Raw genomic sequence first — 19,866 nt, 5'->3', positions numbered from 1 at the left:
AGGTCACATACTCCAAGATGGCCGCCATGAAAAAAATTCACTAAAAAGTTTCAGATAAACTGCTCTGTCTCCCAGCAAAATGCACTGATCTTTTCAATTCCAACTGAAATTGTATGCCATATATCCTTACTTTATGTAGTAAAAATTTCAAAGCAATAGCACAACTAAAAGATTTATTTTTCCACTGATTTACCCCTTTTCCACCGATATGACGGAAGGCAGGATGTAAGGGGTTTCATTGGGGTATAATTTCAGGCCTCAGAAAATTGATACCTATGTATTTGACACTGATACATTGTAAACCATGGTGTTGATAACCTTTGGGCTTACAAATAAGACAAATAATTTGGATATATGTGACCTTGAGGAGGGACGGTTTCTTGTTCTTCATAATTGTTATTGGTGTCTGTTGCCATGACAATCGTATCAACAGGGTCTAAAAAATTGTCACTGATTTCATTTTCATCATCAAAATCATTGCCGGCACTATAAACCTATTTTCTGACTAAGTCTCATCATCTGAACTGCTGCTGTCATATTCGTTGTCACTCTCAATTTGTTCACTACCAAATTCCAGGTCACCAGCATCACTGTCAGCATCTTATACGAGCTGCTGAACCGTTTCATCCAGCCAAATTGTATTTTCCTGGCTGTTGCCATATTGGATTTTATGCAGATGGCAGCAACAGCTGATACTGATAGATATGCCTTTCTAGAAGAAGGGTTAAGCGATACCGTATCACGGTGCGGGTATGCTAGCTTCAGTTTGTACCATATGCCATACGGTAGTGGTATTGTAAGGGTTAAAGAAACATTTGGTAGATACATTTCATGACTGATCACACCTTCTGGGTCGATATTTTATGATTTTCTGATGTAACTCATTATTGCTGAATATGGCTAATAGTATAGAGTTGAAACTTTGGAATAAACCTCTACAGCTCAAGGAAACATTTTCGGACTTTTTCATCATTATCGTGGAATCTCGTTATATTATCGTCACAACACTGATCATTGATTATCAATCATTTCACGTAGCAACATTTGATTTATTTAATAAATCTTTTTGCGCTTTACTCGAGTTTCCCAGTGGTTATCACTTGGTTGACTTATTTTGCATCGTCTAACCACCAATGATAATTCTTTGAACTGACTCCTAAAATGGAAAACTCCTAAAATAATCTTGGCTAAACCTTGATTGATTACAAAGTACTATTCACATATCGATGAGATGTATTACTATGTTTCCTAGCCATTCATTTTTCTCATAGTTTGCTTATCTATATCTTATATATCTATGTGTTTACATTGGTTGACCTCTGTGATGTCATACCAATGCTAGTAAAATGGATCGAAATGTGTAGTAGAAGCCGGGCCCCCGACGCTTCACATTAGAAACCCTATTGTTATTCTGTTGATGATGATTATTATTAGGATTTCTGCTGCTTTCGCAGAAACCCTATTGTAATTGTGCCGATTATTATTATTATTAGGGTTTCTGCTGCCTTTGCAGAAACCCTATAGTAATTGTACTGATTATTAGGGTTTCTGCTGCTTTCGCAGAAACCCTCTTGTATTTCTGTTGATTATTATTATTATTATTATTATAAATTGTCCACTTTCCAGCCAAAAATTTTTCATAAAATGTAACTCCTCTCAGATTCGACTACCAACAGCTTATAAACGTAATTTTAAATTCTGTCAGAAATATAACTCAGCGCCTGACCGTTTTGAATTTGCGTATAGTAATCTATTATGAATTAATCCCGCATAATTACCGGGTCTAAACAGCGACTAGAATAACACAAAGCATTGTCATCCATTGATAAAAGTACATCCCGAAAAGCCTACAAATTACCGGACGACCTCGGGCGTCAAACTCAACCGTAAATCGCGAATTCAGACTTACTATTAGTCCGGATCCGTCATAGACTAGCCGCCTGTCCCATTCGATATGGGACAGGTTTTGCCTGTCCGCTATCTTCCGCGGAATTTACGGATCCAATCAGATTTTAGTATTTCATCACGTGAACAATGTAACATGGCCGCCTACACAGTGTCTCGATTTACGTTCCATGGACCTCTTTAAAGTCATTTTTCATATCAATGAAGAAGGAAATTCCATTAAAACTGCTAGGTTACGCTTCTGCAGGCACTTGTTAAGCGTGTGGTACCGAAAATATGGGTATTCATTGGGTATTAGTGATGATTATGTGAGTCACAACTCGGAGGATGTTTTAAGAAATTGAAATAATGCGTATCAAATTAGCTCAACATGAAAAGAATAGATTGCAATGCATCAAGGTAAGTATGAAAAATGGATTCTGAACCATTAATTGTAAATTCAATCCAGGTTTAATTGTAAGTGTGATATATATTTTAATTTCAGAATGATAACATCATGGAGTAATCAAAGAGAATAAAGAATCAGCACTAGCTGTCATGAAATGAGATTCCAAATAACAGGCGGTGAAATTCCTTGATTCTGATAAACTCACCATCATCATCAGTTACATCAGCAAGCGCCACTGCGCCAAGATGTTGTGTACTTTATTTCTCCACTGCTCACAATCTGATAAACTGATGAGGTTTAAAGAGCAAGAGTGAATAACTGCACTAGCGAGCCTTCAATTTGAATTGTGATTGGATTATCTGTCTGGTCAAGACATGGTCTTTATGATTCTAAAGACACTATCATTCAAATCAGGGATATCAGGATCGGCCCAATTTGTCGATGAAAAAAAGAAATGCTGTTCTATGTCATGAAATACGTAGTGTCATTGCTTATCAGGGGCTGAACAAGATTTTGTACCAGAAGTGAAAAATAGATATTGAATTCAGTGAAGAAGAATTGGTCGTGATGAATTTTGTAATCGATTTCTAGCAAAGTCAACATTGACATTGTGTGGTCCATGAGGAGAGAGGATATTGCAAATTTCCAGTGTGGTCTGATTAACATGTCTTGACCAAGTCTCTTAATTTGACTGTCCCAACTTGCTGTCTGTATCAAGAAATCAGTTGGCTGAGGTGGATCCAAATAGCTGATCTCACAAAGCACTAAGGACTTCAACAATTGTAAACTTATTCAGATACTAAATATAGTCATTTTACAACACTATATTAAAACATCAATTCACTAAATACATCTCACGAACGATAGATATAGAAAGGTAGATATAGAAAGGATGTCCCCTGTTCCTTCAGAATGTTCTGTAGTCAGTGACGGTCGCGGCAGAGCTCACCTCGCATTAGATTTCAATCCTTGTTAGTTTGTATTCCGAGTACCAGGTAAATTATCAGCGGATTTATCAGATAGTTACAGCAATTAATGTCTTTCCATCCATTGTAAAGGGCAATTTTGATATCGCTCGAAGCTAAGCAGATTCAAAATGACGCCATCTTAACCAGGAAGTAACTTTCTACTTTACATGTTTGACCTTATTTGACATGCATCGAAAATGTAAAATGGAGGATGGGCACAACCGGTCTCTAATTGAAGATAGAGACCGGTAACCAGTCTAGGATCCGTCATTTACTGCGAACAATATGCAGCCAACATGGTGGATGGTTGAAATCATTTTCAGCTTAAATTTATCACAAATTTATGGCGAGTTTTAGGACTTTAATGAACTATGATCCCTAAAATGAGTATATTGATTAATTCTATTAGTGAATAAATTTACGTTGGCTACATTTCGTGAAGATTTCTGGCTCAAATCAACGTAATATGGACAGGAATGGTAGGGATTTTCCTATTGAATGAGCTATAAAATACGGTCCCAATTGACAAGTTACGGAGCGATTCAAGAATAGGGGACTATAGCACTATACATGTAGTGATAGTAATCAAATTAGTGATAATAATAGTAATTGATAATGATGATATATAATGATAGTAATATATATAGTAATTAATGAAGATTAGGGAACTAAACCTAACCCTAACCCCAAACCTAACCACTAGTCCCCTATTCTTGAATTTATCCAAGTTACTCGGGCATTTGCTCGGCCGAGCATTATGTCAGAAAGTTGTTTACTCGGCCGAGTGATTGTTCGAATTCGACAATCCACTCGGCCGAGCTCAGTAAAAGTTAAGTTCTTTACTCGGCCGAGTAAACGATAGAATTCACCAATCTACTCTGCCGAGTGACTTATTAAATTCTGCAGTCACACTCGGCCAAGATATCAGTAGTTCGAGCAAACAATTAGTTCAAAAATGTCTGTGGGTGCCGCCCGATCGGTTCACAAAATAAAATATAATTGAATTTGCTCCGGTCCGTATTCGGTTCGCGCCGCCACTGTCGCGCTCGCTTCAAGATCATTGATTGAGAATGCCTCGCCAAGTGCGCAACGCTAATATAGTTCCTTGTAAGAAACGTGAAAAACAAAAAAGTACGATCTCGTCAACTGTAACAACGTCAAAACGCAGAAAACTTCATCATGTGCTTCAGAATCAAATAATACAAGAACGCCGGGCCTAGCTCACAGTTTATGGCTGTTTAGAAAAAATGTATGATCAAGTATCTGGTGGATTAGGTCTTCCGCTGAAAGCATATTAGAGGTGAGTACTTGGTAGAAAATATGAATCTTATACAAAAAAAATTCTCTTTCAAGGTTCGGAATTAGATATTTACATCCCACCATTAACACTGAAAACTCAAGATCCAACATATCTTCGGCGATTAAACTATCGTCCAGTTAGTCCAAAACTGACCAGAAGAATTGAACAGGAACTAAAGAATGGTCGTGTAACTGAAATGCTTCGTTTGAAGTATCCTTACACTTATGCACTTATGTAAGTATCATTTCTATTGAGAATCGCTGCAAAGGCGAAGATTGATTGAATAATGATTGTGTGGACTACAATATAAGGATTAGTTAATGATCATTGAGACTAATGATACGCTCAAGTGATTATTATCCCTGGACCTATAGTAATGATTAGTCTGGACCTCTGTCTTCATCCCCTAAATAGACTTAGAACTTCTGAAATTGAAAGAGATTAGCTCGAAAAAGTAAAAATTAGCTAAAAAACGTTTGGTATTTTAGGTGGTTTTAAACGTGTTTTTCTGAGTTTTTACTTTGTCCTCAACACGCTGAAAACAGAACAACAAAACACGGAAATTTCACTTGTTCCAACAATTGTAGAAACAGGTGTTTTCACGTATCAACACGGAACTCTGTCAAGCATTTCTAGTTTTCGAACGCATGATTCTCACTAGATTTTCACGAAAACGATTCGATATCCTGCATATTTTTAGCTCTCAACGAGTGAGAGAGCTATTAAGGACGTGTTTACCGAGAACCAAAGCGCACCAATTTTTCAGTCATTTAAATAACGCAAGATCTGATAAATGGGGTTAAATACGCTAATTCGTTCAGATAAATCTATTTTACAAAGTGAATTAGTGTACGGATGACTACATCACTTGGCTTGAATGGGCACCTTGCACCAAGGGTTAATACCTTAGCGGTCTTAAATTCCTTTTTTATGCCGGGAAAGTCAGTGAGAGTCTTTAAATTGGAAAGTTGGCAGAGAATTGTGTATCTGAGACTGGTATGTACAGTTGTTGTTGCCTCAATTCAGTTTTAGTGAGGGGATCTATGGGGAAGGGGGAAAGAAAATCAGAAAGCAATCTATACTCACATGATCAACAGTTTGATAGCTGTCACCCTCCATATTCCTGTAAAAGTTAGCAGAAAAGCTAAGCGAATTCAATACAATTATGGTAATTATAACTAGCTTTAATAATTCATCAAAGCCAATGAACCTTAATTAATTTATTGAGTTTAAACTAGGTTTACTTGAGTTGAGTTACATTTCAATAGGCCTAATGCCTACTGAACTACAGAGGGGTACCGGTAAGCTTGAAATATTTCATTTAGATCATGGAATTTGGAAGATACCTCTCATCTTCTTTGTTTCTCCATTTTTGTAGTTGGAATTTCTTCATATTTATTCACTTAAATTGTGAAGAAAAAAGCTGGAAGTGAGAAATTTGAAAATTGTTTGTCCGAGTGCAACTTATGAAGAGGCCTTAATTTAGAGCATTCTTTAGGCCTTTGATACGCTAAGCCTGTCCTAACAACAAGGCAGGCATGCTTAATCAACAAAGACTCCTTCAACATTTTTGTTCGATCATACGCCTAGTTTGTTTCCTAATCATAGGTTTTCTAATGTAAATCAATGTGGTTTGATGGGTTTGTGGTTTATGAAAAATCTGCAAGTGAAAGTAACCAGCAATTCGAAGAATTATAGCCTAAGGGCAAGGAGTGTGAATGATTTATAATTTCTCACTTCATTCTCTAATGCCCTCTCACACAGTTTCACGAAAGGAAGGCTTAAATCGATTTAAGATAAACTGAATTATCAAAAAAGAAATTAAATCGATTTAAGAGTTCAACTTTTTTGTGAAACCGGGCTGGACCTGTATGTAGGTTTAAATCTTAAATCAATTTAATTTCTTTGATAATTCAGTCTATTTTAAATTGAGGCCTTGCAAAGCCAGGTCCAGACATAGCTACACTTACAAGGCTCTGCCACTGGCCAGGGCTCAGCACAGCACCCAGCAGGCTAGTTTTTTGGGGGGTTGCATGTTTTTGGATTTACTTCTAATCTCAAGAAAGGGCCTGGACTGTGACGGGGGATGTGATAAATCCAAGCTACTTATGCCCACGCCGGTCGTACACTTACCATGATATTATCAAGTTTTTGTAGTCTACAACCGACAATGTCGTTGATGAAGCACGTGGCCAGGCAAACTAGAGAATTCGTCTTGTAGCGCCACCTGTAGTTGTGGCGCCTCTGATTCAATTCAATTCAAATTCTTTATTTCATTTTCGAAATGGTTATCTAACTTATCAATACACTGGTTATCTATAACTCTGTATAATAAGTTGATTCTGAAAAACAAAGAAAAAATTCCAAATGCCATGCCATATGCCAAATGCCATGACATGCCGGGTTTAGAACTAACCCTTTTGGAAGGTGGCGAACTCGTTTTTTAATCAGGAGGGAAAAATGCCGATTACCACGATGATATTAACGCAGAAAACTTTGAAAAGTCGTTCAAAGAGACACTTTTAACTAAGTTGCCACCTAATTCAGTGATCTTCATGGACAATGCGAGTTACCACTCCGTGAGAATGGAAAGCATTCCAACTTCAAATTCACTGAAATAGGATATGCAGGTCTGGTTGAGCCAGAAAAGCATATTTTGGTCACCTGACATGCCGAAACCGGTGCTATATAGTTTAATTCTTCAGCACAAACCGCGTTATCTTTCGTACAAAGTGGATGTTTTGGCGGAAGAAAATGGCCATTCAGTTTTGAGGTTGCCCCCATACCATTGTGAACTGAATCCGATTGAGATGTATGGGCCAACATCAAAGGATACGCAGCTGCGAACAATAAAACCTTTAAGCTGGATGATGTAAACTTACTTTTAATTGATGCCACGCCTCGTGTCACCGCCGATCATTGGAATAACTATATAGCCCATGTCATAAAAGTGGAGGATAAAATGATCGAGATAGAGGGCATCATGGACTATGTCATCGAACAAATTGTTATCAACCTTGGAGACGATAGTGATTACTCAGATCAATCGAAATCATACGACAGTGATTAGGGTGAATCCTGGGAGATGGACTATGATTATGACATCAATGCGCTTGGAATTGGATCTCTGGTGGATTAATTTATTTGTATTGAATAAATAACAAATATCGTGTGTCTCCAGGAGTGATATTTTTATATTTTACTCATTTATTTGCCTCTCCAGCTGTGTTGTATGTTCTAAATCTTAACAGATTCCAGGAAATTGGTCCATCAAAACACTCCTGACAACTTCAAAACAAACATGAAAACTGTGTATAAAAGTTATGCACTCTTGGATACTCCAAGAATTAAAAATTCATAAAGTCATTCTAAAATATAGCTGACATGCAACAAGGTAGTAAAGCATAACTGGATTCGTTTGGAGACTTGCTCCTGTTACCCACTCTTTGCCGTTACTATAGCAACAGTCCGCTGATTTTGCTGACTCATTGAATCTTTGCGCGAGGTCCAACCACTTCAGCTGTCAGTACCAATTAAAATGTGTACATTTGATATCCTTTGCCTAACAAATGCCGTGGCAAACTGGGCTGACACAGACTTTAGTAGGGTAGTCGCGATTCGCGCGCTTACTCATATGGCGTTGTTTACGGTGCATCTCCTGTAGAATGATACTACGAGGGAACGTCGACTGTCGTCTCTATCCGGCGAATAGATACCGCTCACACGTACACAGCTCATGTCCCACTGGTGTGAGATAAGATAAACAATTTATTAGAATGTTGAACTTGTTACTTACCCGAACACACAGAAATAATCTGTTTAGTTGTAAAATGTTATAATATTTATCAGTTCATGGTTTAAAATGAAATGTACAGGTTAGATGGGTGGCCAGCTGTGTCAACTTTTAAGATCAGCAATGAGTGGAGGGACAAGGTATCAATTTTTAGCCTTAGGTCTTTGCTTTGAATCCTGAAAATCCGGACAGAGTTCGTTAAAGAATACCTCCTCTCCCGATACAGCTAGATTTGATTTCAGCTTCAGCAACTAAAATATAAATGTGACATCTGAGATTCTTTTGATTTAACGAAACCTTATAATTCATTAGGAGGCTTATAATCTATAATGATTTTTATGTACGTATTTCATTTCAATATATTTTAGGCCTACTTTAAATGTGTTATGTATTTACCTTCTTTCCTTGTATAAACAACTGTTTGTCATTTAAAATTTAATTACCTTATACTTTTATAACATGCACCTTCTTTTGTGTCAAGTATAAGCTGATAGAGCACCTTACTAAACCAATGTATGGTCTAGTATGGTGGATATGATTAACTCCTTCAATTCACTAACATCTGCGCTGAATCTAACCATGCCCATGGGCACCTCGTTGACTTAATATGGCAAGAAATGTTACATTGCTTTGTTCACATGTTGCGTCACTCGTGCCCTACATTTAGAATTGGTTGGTAGTAATACTACTGAGAATCTTCTTCGGGCTTATACAAAATTTTGTGCCAGACGTTCCTTGCCAGGGCTCTTGATTTCAGATAATGCTTCAACTTTTTGAGGTGCTAATTCTGAATTGAAGAGTTTATTTGAGTCGCCTAACGTTAAAAATCATATTTCTAATTGCAACCTTGAATGGAAATTTATAACTAAACGGGCCCCCTGAGAAGGGGGTTCTACAAAAGGTTAATTGGTTTAACAAAGAATGCCCTGAAGAAAACACTTGGTAATTCAGCTGTCACCTTTGATGAGTTATGTGTAATTATTACAGAAATTGAATCGGTACTAAATGATCGCCCGTTGATGTATGTCAATTCTAACAGCGTTAACCCTTTCCCATTTAATATATGGTAGACGTGTTACTGAGTTGCCATATCCTATGGAGGAAACTGATCCAGATTCCAACTCTTCACAATCTGAATCAGACGATTTGTTCATCTTGGTAAACTGATTTTGGTCAAGGTGGAAACATGAATACCTAGTGAATTTAAGGGAATCGCATTTATATTCTAATTCTAAAACAAATTGAATTAGAAAAAGAGCAAGGAGAATCAAAACCTAGTCTTAAATGGAAATTAGGTAAAATTACTGAACTTCATGAAGGGAATGATAACATTGTACGATCAGTTTCTCTCAAAACGGCAAACGGTTACACGAATAGACCAGTATCGAAATTGTATCCATTGGGAGTGTTTGATGATAATAGGCAAGAAAGATCAAATTATTGTAACGAACAACAAATTAATTGGCCAATGAGAAAGGCTAAAGCTGTGGCCTTAGAACGGATACGTAGTAGTTAAGTAAAGTTATAGTTAAGTGCTTTAATAGGGGGCTTCGAGGTAACTCAACTGTTTTCTTTATTTTTTGATTGAGGCTCATACTTTTCTAATACATGTAAGCCCTCGTCTTAAAATACCCAAAGCAGTTGAAAAAAAAATTATGAAAAAAAATAGTATTTGTCGTTGCCACATGGCAACCCAATTTTTACCATTTTTAGGGGTTTTTATTTACAGGATATCTCATGAATGGTTCATAATAATAAGATGGAGCTTTTTTCATAATGTTTAGAATACTAATGCGCAGGAGCCTACCACTTTTGGAGATGTAACCCAAAATTCAAATATTTTATCCTTGATTTTGTGATTTTTTAAATATTTTGAAAATTTATTAATTCTTGGAAGCTGCATAAATTTGTCAACTTCAAATGAAGTTGGATAAAAGTAATAGGGCTAAACACGCATTCCTGCCGTATGCCTGCAAAATTTGAGACGAATTGGATGAAAACTTTTCAAGTTATCTTGTTAAAACTCGCTAATGTCAAAAAATACATTTGTCCCCATTGTTGCAATGATTTGCATTCATTTTTAAAACATAAGTTTAGATTGAATATCATATAGTTCTGCAGCCCCTTGCTCGATGAACTTAAGCTATACAGCATTTTAAAGGAAATGAAATGCAGATGTTTGCTGGCGATTCTTGGAATCTTTGAACGCAACAATTGAGAACAGTGACGATGTGAAACCAAGGACCGCATATCTTAACCGTGCGTAAAACAAATCGATATATTTATAAATTTTGAAATATCTAAGTATCCCTTGAAGCTATATTTCCTTTTTTCAGAGAGGTTAAAGTGGGTTATTTGCAGTTTAAGCCTGCGTTGAAATCTTTTGAATATCTTTCCTGACGACTGATCTGTACCTGCTTGAGTTTGAGATTACGCGCAAAAGGGGTCGAAGTTTTCCAGCAAGAAGGTTGAGATTCAGTAAATTCATCGTATGATCCCTGAATGAGGGATTACCAGAGAGGGATATGTGTTAAATGTCGAGGGACCGCCACAAAATGGCGGCGCCTAGAAACTGGAAACTTCTTTATTAAAACACAAATTAGATTCACAAACTTTTCAAATCTTTTGTGGACATCCATGACCTTATCACTGAGAGTGGGGGTATGGTTACCACCACAGTATAGACAGCTGTATCTCCTACCATCTCGAGTTGTATCGGTGTGAAGTGTAGAAGTGTAGTGCCCACGTTCTTCTGGAACGGGTGAATCGCTGCAAGACTCCAACTAGAAAGAAACTTTAAAAGTGGACGTTCGTTTGTGAAACGCATATAGACCTTGACACCTCCCACATTGATTGGAAAATTTGAATACCGGCTATTCAAGTGTCATCCTACTGCGTAATTCAAAAATTATTCTTTGGGATTCAAAAATCAAGGAATCAACCATAAATTCTGCCATAAGTTTTACATTTATTCAAAAAATTGAGTAGGAGGCCGGTGAAGGTTTTAACGTTGAGACTGAATGCAAGTGGATTTAGGGGTTGGACTAGTCCTACCCTTCAGAATTTGAATGTGTCCGCCAAGAAGTATTTGAATAAATTTTCTAAGCAAAAATAAATCCAAATGGCATAAGATACCCCTTTCGGTCCTACATATACGGAGGGCCAAAGGAACCCCACCAATGTCTGCCTTGCACATAGATAACCATAAAATAAAAGTAGTCAGGAAGTATTAATGGCAAGAAAACTTGAGTAAAATATTTATTAAACACATTTTATAACAGGATATGATCTGTAGTCAAATGTGTGTCTGCCAGATGATGTTTCTTCTAGGCTGTTTATATCCTAAAAATAAAAAAAAAACAAAAACAACGACAATAGATATTTCAATACATGTCCCCTGGACAAGAATTATTTCAGAGAGAGTCTATAAAACGTGAATACTTGATTGTACAATCTAATGGCATAGCAGTTGGCTCCAGTTGAAAAATCATTGGACAAAAGAAAAAATCAAAAAAGTTTTGGCGCCAAAAAATCTAATTTGTTGCCAGGTTTGTTTACACATGTGCGCGATGCACGTGGTTATATAATTGTTTACATCTGACGTCATCGGCAGATTGCAAGCCCCGCCCCACGTGTCAATCAAATGGCTTATAGGCAAAATGTTAAAAGAGCCCTACTAAAAAAACTATGCAGTGTAACAATCCGGGATTTTCGGTACAGAATCCGACGCCAAATACCTTTCTCTTAAAGGTTTTTTGGTGTATATCGGATAAATAATAATTATGATATTCACTTCATAAAATTTGAAGTGGATTGCTTCTGATTCATGGCGGCTGTATTTAGTCACGTAGGTCAAACTGTCAGCATGTGTGTGTGTCGAGCAGACCATTGCGTAATTTTCAATGCTGCGAACGTCTCTAGATTCTCACAGGGCCTCTGTGCGCTCACAAGGAATTAAGTTAAGTCACCATAGGGCCTATATTTTGACACTCATCTTTAAAGAGACTTCGTAAGGTCCTCTAAAGTTAACATCCACGATACAACGATTTTAAAAATGGCACTTCTGTCGATCACTACGTCATAAGCAACACGTGATGTGTGATGTCACATAAACGGCGTGAAGAGCATTTTTTCAAGAAGGCACAGCAAAAACTAACCAACTATTTTTAACCAAATTCAATCCCAACTTGAAAACACCATTTCTGATGCGGAATTTGAGGAAATCTCTAACTAACTGGCTTTAAAACGACCTTAAACGTCTGTCAACCAAATCGGAAGTGCGTCATCAACCGGCAAACCGATCACATAAGGACGTTCGTCTATCGAACGTCCTAAAAACGAAATTCAGTTGACAATGCTTGCAATAAATCATCCAATAATTATTCATTTTTTACATTCATTCGAGTCAGATTGGCTTTGATAACATTTGGCAATTTCAATTAGATCAATGGTACTAGTAATGTCTCGTAAGAATTTTTATGTCGCCCTAACGATTCTAACGAGCGAACATGATTATACTGTCATGAAACGAACGAAGTGACTTCTTATCAGATGACAGACGGTGCAAATCTGTTAACGCTAACAAGTGCGCCTCCGCAATTTTGTGCGGTTGACCATAACGTGCAAGAAGTAATTTCTTTGCCGACTCATAATTCGCTGCCGATAACGATAACCCTATTACTGTAGTCTTTGCCTGACCGTTTAAATAACGCAAACGGTGGCTGAATTTTTCAATATCTGATAATCTGGTCTGATTATCCACTGTCACGATAAACAGATCCCAGAAGGATTGCCACTCCAACAACTGACCACTTAATACAGGAATTCTTAGACTCGGTAAGTTAATCGACTGACTATTTAGTATTAGCGTTCCTCAAAATTTGTGAATTGGTGGTCGAAGCTTTCATCCTAATGCCAGCTCACTGAAAGCCATTTCTAATGTGTCCACCTCAAGCTTCCGTTCACAAATGTACTCGTCAAATTCGATAACTAAGTCTGTATAAGATGTGTAGACATATCAGCTTCTACAATTCGACAGTCCAAACTTTCAATGAGTTCCAATTTTGAATTCATATTTTTAAAAAATGACGTACCTTCTACTCGATTTTTCCTTCAGCTTAGTAAATTATCCTCGGCTGGCTGCACAAGACGCTTTGAGTTTCTCCATTTCTCAATTTCTAAATCACTAGCAGAGGCCCGAGGGACCAAATGTCAGGAATGCGGCAGACCCAAAGTAAGAAACGACCAACACGGTGTAGTAATGTGAACTCGAATGCCTAACCGCTTTATTTAGGTGACTGTATATATATAGCGTACATGTATATATATTATATTATATGGTCGCTTAACATTTAACAGTTTATTGAGAATAGATTGTGATATGACTGGATACCAACTTTGAGAATACTGTATACAAAACCATAGACAGTAAACTTATAATGTATTGAAATGTGGAATAGAGCATATCAGTCATGACATGCGTACTGTAATGCTTAATGTATATGAAAAAAACGGCCTCTTTTGCATACATGGGGGAGGGGGGTTGAAAAATTCAAATTTTTTGCGTACGTGATGAATGAATGATCCCTAATAACTATTAGCCATCATCGGGTGTACTGATGATGGCTAATTATCGTTATTCATCTTACACGGATATTGTGAATCTTCTCGACTCATTAATAATTATTATATCTGCAAATTGAATATCTTTTGATATTTGCCATGGATCAATGAAGTGGATAAAATTTTTCATCTTCTGCCGTAAAAACTTGTTGATTTGACCATGACGATCGGTGGTAATGTCTTTCACATCCAGTTTATTTGCTTTCATAAATGCCATACATCGTTTGAATCCCTCCAACTCAATTGAATTTGAACTTTTTACTTCGTTGCTCTGCAAAATAAACAATGAATAAAAATCAGGTATAACCTTTCGAATTTTTAAAAATTACCTGTACATCTTCTTAGAGTTTCACATAGCTGAGAAAACCTAATGACTTACCTGTGTGAGTTGAAAGTCCAGAATCTTTTGGGTCTCTATATCAATGATTTAGCATGAACCATACTTAGCTGTATGGCCCGGTGAACAGCAGCGCCCATCTCTACCAAGCGATAGCTTGTTTTTCGTCTTTTTGATTCACTTTTGTAGTTCCATCACTATTACTTTCTGATTCTGAGTCCAAACATTTTAGATAGCCAAACTCGGGTAACTCCGTTGCAGTCTGAAGAAATGGCGCAAGTCTATCATCTTGATGTTGAGACTCTGGCACATGGTGAAGAACTTACTTGAGCTCAGCGCACTGAAGAACACACCTGACCCAGCAAGTAAATTTCCTAGTGCCATCCGTTGATGTTCTGGCTGTGAAGACCATTCCCTAACATGCGAATCCGGTCCACTACAGACAGCCTGGTACTTCATGGCTGATCCAGATACTTAACGTTTGGTTACTTGACATGGTGACAGGCAGGTCGTACAGATGGTCAGCAGAGATAACACTGCTGACTCAAAACAGAAATTTTGATTAATTACAGCCTATATATGAACTTACAATGAATATAAACACGTATATACATACATACATGTATATGCACTTATACATATGGAAAAAATGTACAGAGAGTAATCTACTCAACCCAGAATAAAGCGGTATCCGTATCTAGTTTAATTAAAGTTTTGACGGAGGCTAGCTAGATCATTTACCAGGTTGCATATGACTTTGCCTATTTCAGAATCGTTATTACAATTAGAAAAGAGGAGAGCGAATTGGATTAATCAGGATTAAGTGTTGGGAAAGAAGGGATTGTATTAGTGATGTTGGCGAGATGTTCAGTGCGGATTATTGAGAGTGTAGTGCAACCCAGAAGGAAGTGCTTTTCGTCCTCAATTTGATTTAAAATGCAGAGCTTACAGGTCCAGTTCTCAATGGGGGTAATTGGACGGATGTGGCGACCAGTTTCTATGTGAAGTGAGTGGTTGGAAACTCTAAGTTTTGTGAAATGTCGTCTAATGTTAAGGGGTTGGGACACATGATGTAATTCTCTGTGTAGAAAGCGGTTTTGAAAGGTTTATAACTTTAGAATTGGAGGGATCGTTGATGAATTGGAGCCATTGAGCTCTTATAGTGCTAGGCCGGAGGCTGAAACCTTGGTTCAACCAGGCACTACCAAGATTGAGGCAGTCAAGTATATAGTCTTGATGCCCGAGCACCCGGTGACATTTGGGTTACTGAGGCAGTCAATATAGGCTTTCCTAATAAGAGTGGAGGGGCTGAGATTACATATACGGAACCAATAATTAATAAGCTGGGGGATGATAGACAGAGGAGAATGGGAAACCGGCCAAGTCCCCCCTGGTTGCCGGGTTTGAGGTTTTTCTGTTTACACCTAGAATGAATTTGTAGAAGTTCAGGGCTGTTTTTTCTGCAGGAAAAGAGTGACATATAGCGAGAAAGTTATTTTTGTCAATTTTAGAAAGAAAGAATGACCCCATACTTCACTTTGCAACCATAGGTGAGGATAGGTAATACCAACATGTTGAAGAGCTTGAGAGAAGTTGTGATATTATCACAAGTCTTTAAGGATTTGACACTGAATAGGGCCTTAATTGCGAGCTCGACAAGTCTGTCGCAGGCGTTCTTGAACTTGCCAGATATACTAAATACAATACCAATACGAGTTCACATTTTCAATAGGTACGTTATTGAGGTGAAATGTTTGGTTTTTTAAAAGACGGCCGCTTTTGTTGAATATGGTCTTGTTTAAATTGATAGCAAGACCCCATTCGAGGCAGTAGGAGTGAAGTTTTGAGGTGGCCGCCTGGAGGCCCGAGGCAGATTTCAAAATTATGCTGAGGTCATCAGCATATAAAAGGCAATTGATATCGACATCAAATAGAGATATTGGGTCACAATTTGCTAAAGCTTCTGGTAGATCATGTATAAAGAGGTTGAAAAGAAGGAGACTGAGAACGCAGCCTTGTTTAACACCGACTTTGGAAGAGATTGCTATTTTTTATGGAATAGTAGACATTAGAGTATAGCTTTTCAAGTACTGATAGAAAGTTGCCGCAGACTCCAAGCCTCAGTAGTTTATATAGAAGGGCTTTCCGGTGGACTGAGTCGAATGCAGCCTTTAAGTCCACAAAGCAGCAGTACAGACGTCCTTTGCATCTTTTGCTAACATATTTGTCTATGATAGCTTTGTCTCAATTAATTTTAATCTTAATCTTACTTTATTAAGATTTAATCTTAACTAATTAAGGACACGGTGTCCTTTTCCCCCATAGTAATGCTCTGCATAGTTGGAAACAATTCTTTCATTATCTGTAATGAAAAGTTAAATCAATGAATCGAGATAGGATAGCCTCGTATACTTACTTAAAATCATGAGGATTCCAGGTTAGACCCAAATATTCTTCCTCATCATCCTCACATTCTATGTCCGATTCCTCCGATACATTATGATCACATAGGAGCTTGCACTGGATAGCAGATGTTGTACTGGTAGGCTTACTCTCTGTTTGGGTAGCATCTTCAGCTCTAAAATAACTCGCATCATACTGTACTCCAGTATGACGACGTTCCTATAAAGATTATTTTTCATTGATTTTAAATGAAAGGAAAACTGAATTTCTACGACTGTTACAAAAACTTGATAAAAACTTACAATGTGTGTCTGTGTTCCAACAGCATGGATTGGTAGGGCATAATCGTCAGGGTTGAAGATTGCTTTAGGTTTGGTGATAGCAGGTGGTGTAACAGGACTTGAGAATGGTATTAATATATCGTCATTGTCATCAACACGAGACCCGGTGTCCTGTTCCTCCATAGTTAACGTAATTGTGCTCTGTGTAGTTGGAAACAATTCTTTCATTATCCGTAATGAAAAATTAAATCAATGAATCGAGATAGGATAGGCCTCGTAGCCATAAAGTGTGTTTCCACCTCATTTACCTATAACACATAATGTTTAGAAAATTGATTCCTTGTTTCTCATTTCTGCTGAGCTTAAAAGTTGACCCGGCCAGCCCCTGTACGTATTTTTTGAAAGTTATAATCAGGCTAACAATAACAGACCAAACAGGCCATAGAAATGAACTGACAACAAATTTTATTGGAGTTCACTAAAGTGGCCGGGCCTATTACGAGAAACAAGGTATCATTTTTAGCCTGACAAATTATTATAAGCTTACCTTTATATGATCTCTTTTTAGCCCACTTGGGACTTAAGTCCCAGCGGGCTATTCCGTTCACTATTCGTCCGTCCATCTGTCCGTCCGTAGATGGAATCCAGTTATTTTGGGAAGTTTTGAAGACGCTTCAAGGTAATGTCTTGATATTGGTTTATACATGTATCTACCCTAGACACATCTTCAGCCCAAAAACTGGCCCTGTCAGAATCAAGATAGCCGACTGGCAGCCATTGTTGTTCGTCAAAATCAGCACTTTTTACACTTTTTGAGGGAAATTTTGAAGACGCTTAAATCAATTACCTTGATCTTTCGTTTATAATTGAATCTCCCAAGGGCCCATCACCATAAGAAAAATTGGGTCGATCGGACTCAAGATGGCCGTCCTTTTTAGTGCCCAAAAATGTCAATTTTGGCCCAAATTCTGAGTCCTGTAGCTTCCTACTGGTTTGCCATTTCTCATTGCAATTTGTGAAGGGTATTCTTTGGAAAGGGATGTTTTATACCTGAGCCAGGTATTTATGATCGGCCAATTATGACGCAATTGGCGGCCATTTTGGTATCATCAGTACTCATTTGTAGGTGGGAAAAAGCTATTTCGACATTATATTGATACCTAAGCATATTTTGTTACCACAATCAATTGCAAAGTTGTAGCTCATGACATTGTCTATGATAGTGGTGAGTTTTAAGGACATTAGTAAAATAACTTGGTATTTCCTTATTAGATTGGTACCTAGGCATATTTTGTTACCATGATCAATTGCAAAGTAGTAGTTTATGACATGTTCTATGATTGCGGTGAGTTTCAAGGTCATTGGGTTTTGCATATGGTCACCAGGGGGCATTGAATAGTAGAATTACTTAGTATTTCCTTATCAAATTGGTAACAAGGCATATTTTGTTATCACGATCAATTACAAAATTGTAGCTGCTGACATGTTCTATGATTGTAGTGAGTTTCAAGGTCATTGGTTTTTGTATATGGTCACCAGGGGGCATTGAATATCGAAATTGTTAGATTGTTGAGCATTGGAAATCACTTCCCAAGTGGGCATGGTGTCCCTGGACCCCTAGTTTGAACTGCTGAGCTGTTCCGCTTTTCGGACTGTTTTCTTGTTGGCAAATCAAAAATTGTTGGTATATTGCACCTTTTTTCAAGTAGAATCGTGCCGGGGAATAGCCAATTGACAGGGCAACTGATGGTGGTATCACGAAACAATCTTCGGTAAAGTGAGCACGGCCTAAATTTGAGTGCACTGTCGGTCGAAAATATTTTTTTCCCTCACGCGTTTACCCATTGCTGGCACAGCTTTTTTCCTTAACGGAAACTTGTGAAAACAATTTGGTCCTAACACAGTCCCGTTTGACGTTCCGCTATTGCAGTTAAAAGCTGAGCAGTACACCATTTTTCCCCAATCTATATTATATTCATTACTATAAAGATACCATAAAAAGTGAAGTTTTTTCCATTTCACCAGTTTTAATGCAGACCTATCACCACAGGTCCTGAGAAGCTCTGCAAAATGGCGCGAGCTGCCGTGTGAGGTCTCGCATCATAATTATTGTTTTATAGTAACTTAAGATTTAATCTACCTATGGTCGGCAATTGATATTATACTCATTACTATATAGAGACCATAAAAAATTAAAGTTTTTCTTCATTCCATCAGTTTTGATGCAGACCTGTCACCACAGGTCCTGAGAAGCTCTGCAAAATGGCACGCGTTGCAGTGTGAGGTCTCGCTTCATTGTTTTATAGTAACTTAACATTAACTCTATTCATGGTTATCAATTGATATTATACTCATTACTATGAAGAGACCATAAAAATTAAAGTTTTCCTTCATTTCATCAGTTTTAATGCAGACCTGTCACCACAGGTCCCGAGAAGCTCTGCAAAATGGCGCGAGCCGCCGTGTGAGGTCTCACTAATGTGTTATCGCAACTACGATATGTCTAATTTATCTATGTCCACTTATAAGCTTGGACTGAAATGTTTTTAAATTGTATGTGCACTTGGTGAATTAATTATATTGCGAGTAATTAATAATAATATATAATTATATAGGGCCTAATCATAATGAGTATAATGATTGTTATTAATACTGATTATAATTACGTAAGGCACTACTGGTATCATTGCCTGATCTTGATATTTTTATGTGTTGTTACGTAAAAATATATTAATTGTAAAGAATTCTTTCAATGTTCTCACATAAGTCACAATCATTGCATCTTTATTATTATATATACAAGGCGATATAGTTCAACAACTTTTTATAAACGGACAAATATAAATTCTTAAAATATAGCTGCATAGCA

General features: G+C 37.5%; 1 protein-coding gene across 8 annotated transcripts in view; it reads left to right on the top strand.

The window, feature by feature from the left end:
• Positions 1-19,866, top strand: part of LOC141900776 (spermatogenesis-associated protein 6-like) — a 159,375-nt gene that overhangs the window by 121,569 nt on the left and 17,940 nt on the right. For 6 of the 8 annotated variants that reach the window (XR_012618768.1, XR_012618769.1, XR_012618767.1 and 3 more), the window contains one exon: positions 4,615-4,795. The exons of 1 other annotated variant lie outside the window; for it this stretch is intronic. Coding sequence is in view for 4 of the 7 variants with exons in the window: in XM_074787808.1 (XP_074643909.1) it covers positions 4,615-4,795 (181 nt within the window). In the remaining 3 variants the exon portion in view is untranslated. Of the gene's footprint in view, positions 1-4,614; positions 4,796-14,545; positions 14,619-19,866 lie in introns of those variants that run through there. One more of the 8 variants, XM_074787807.1, reaches the window with a different exon arrangement.

The sequence above is a fragment of the Tubulanus polymorphus genome, chromosome 2 (assembly GCF_964204645.1).
Source record: "Tubulanus polymorphus chromosome 2, tnTubPoly1.2, whole genome shotgun sequence".
Classification (NCBI taxonomy): Eukaryota; Metazoa; Nemertea; class Palaeonemertea; order Tubulaniformes; family Tubulanidae; genus Tubulanus; species Tubulanus polymorphus.
Note: the sequence above shows the minus strand (reverse complement) of the source record. Positions and strands in the feature narration are given on the sequence as shown.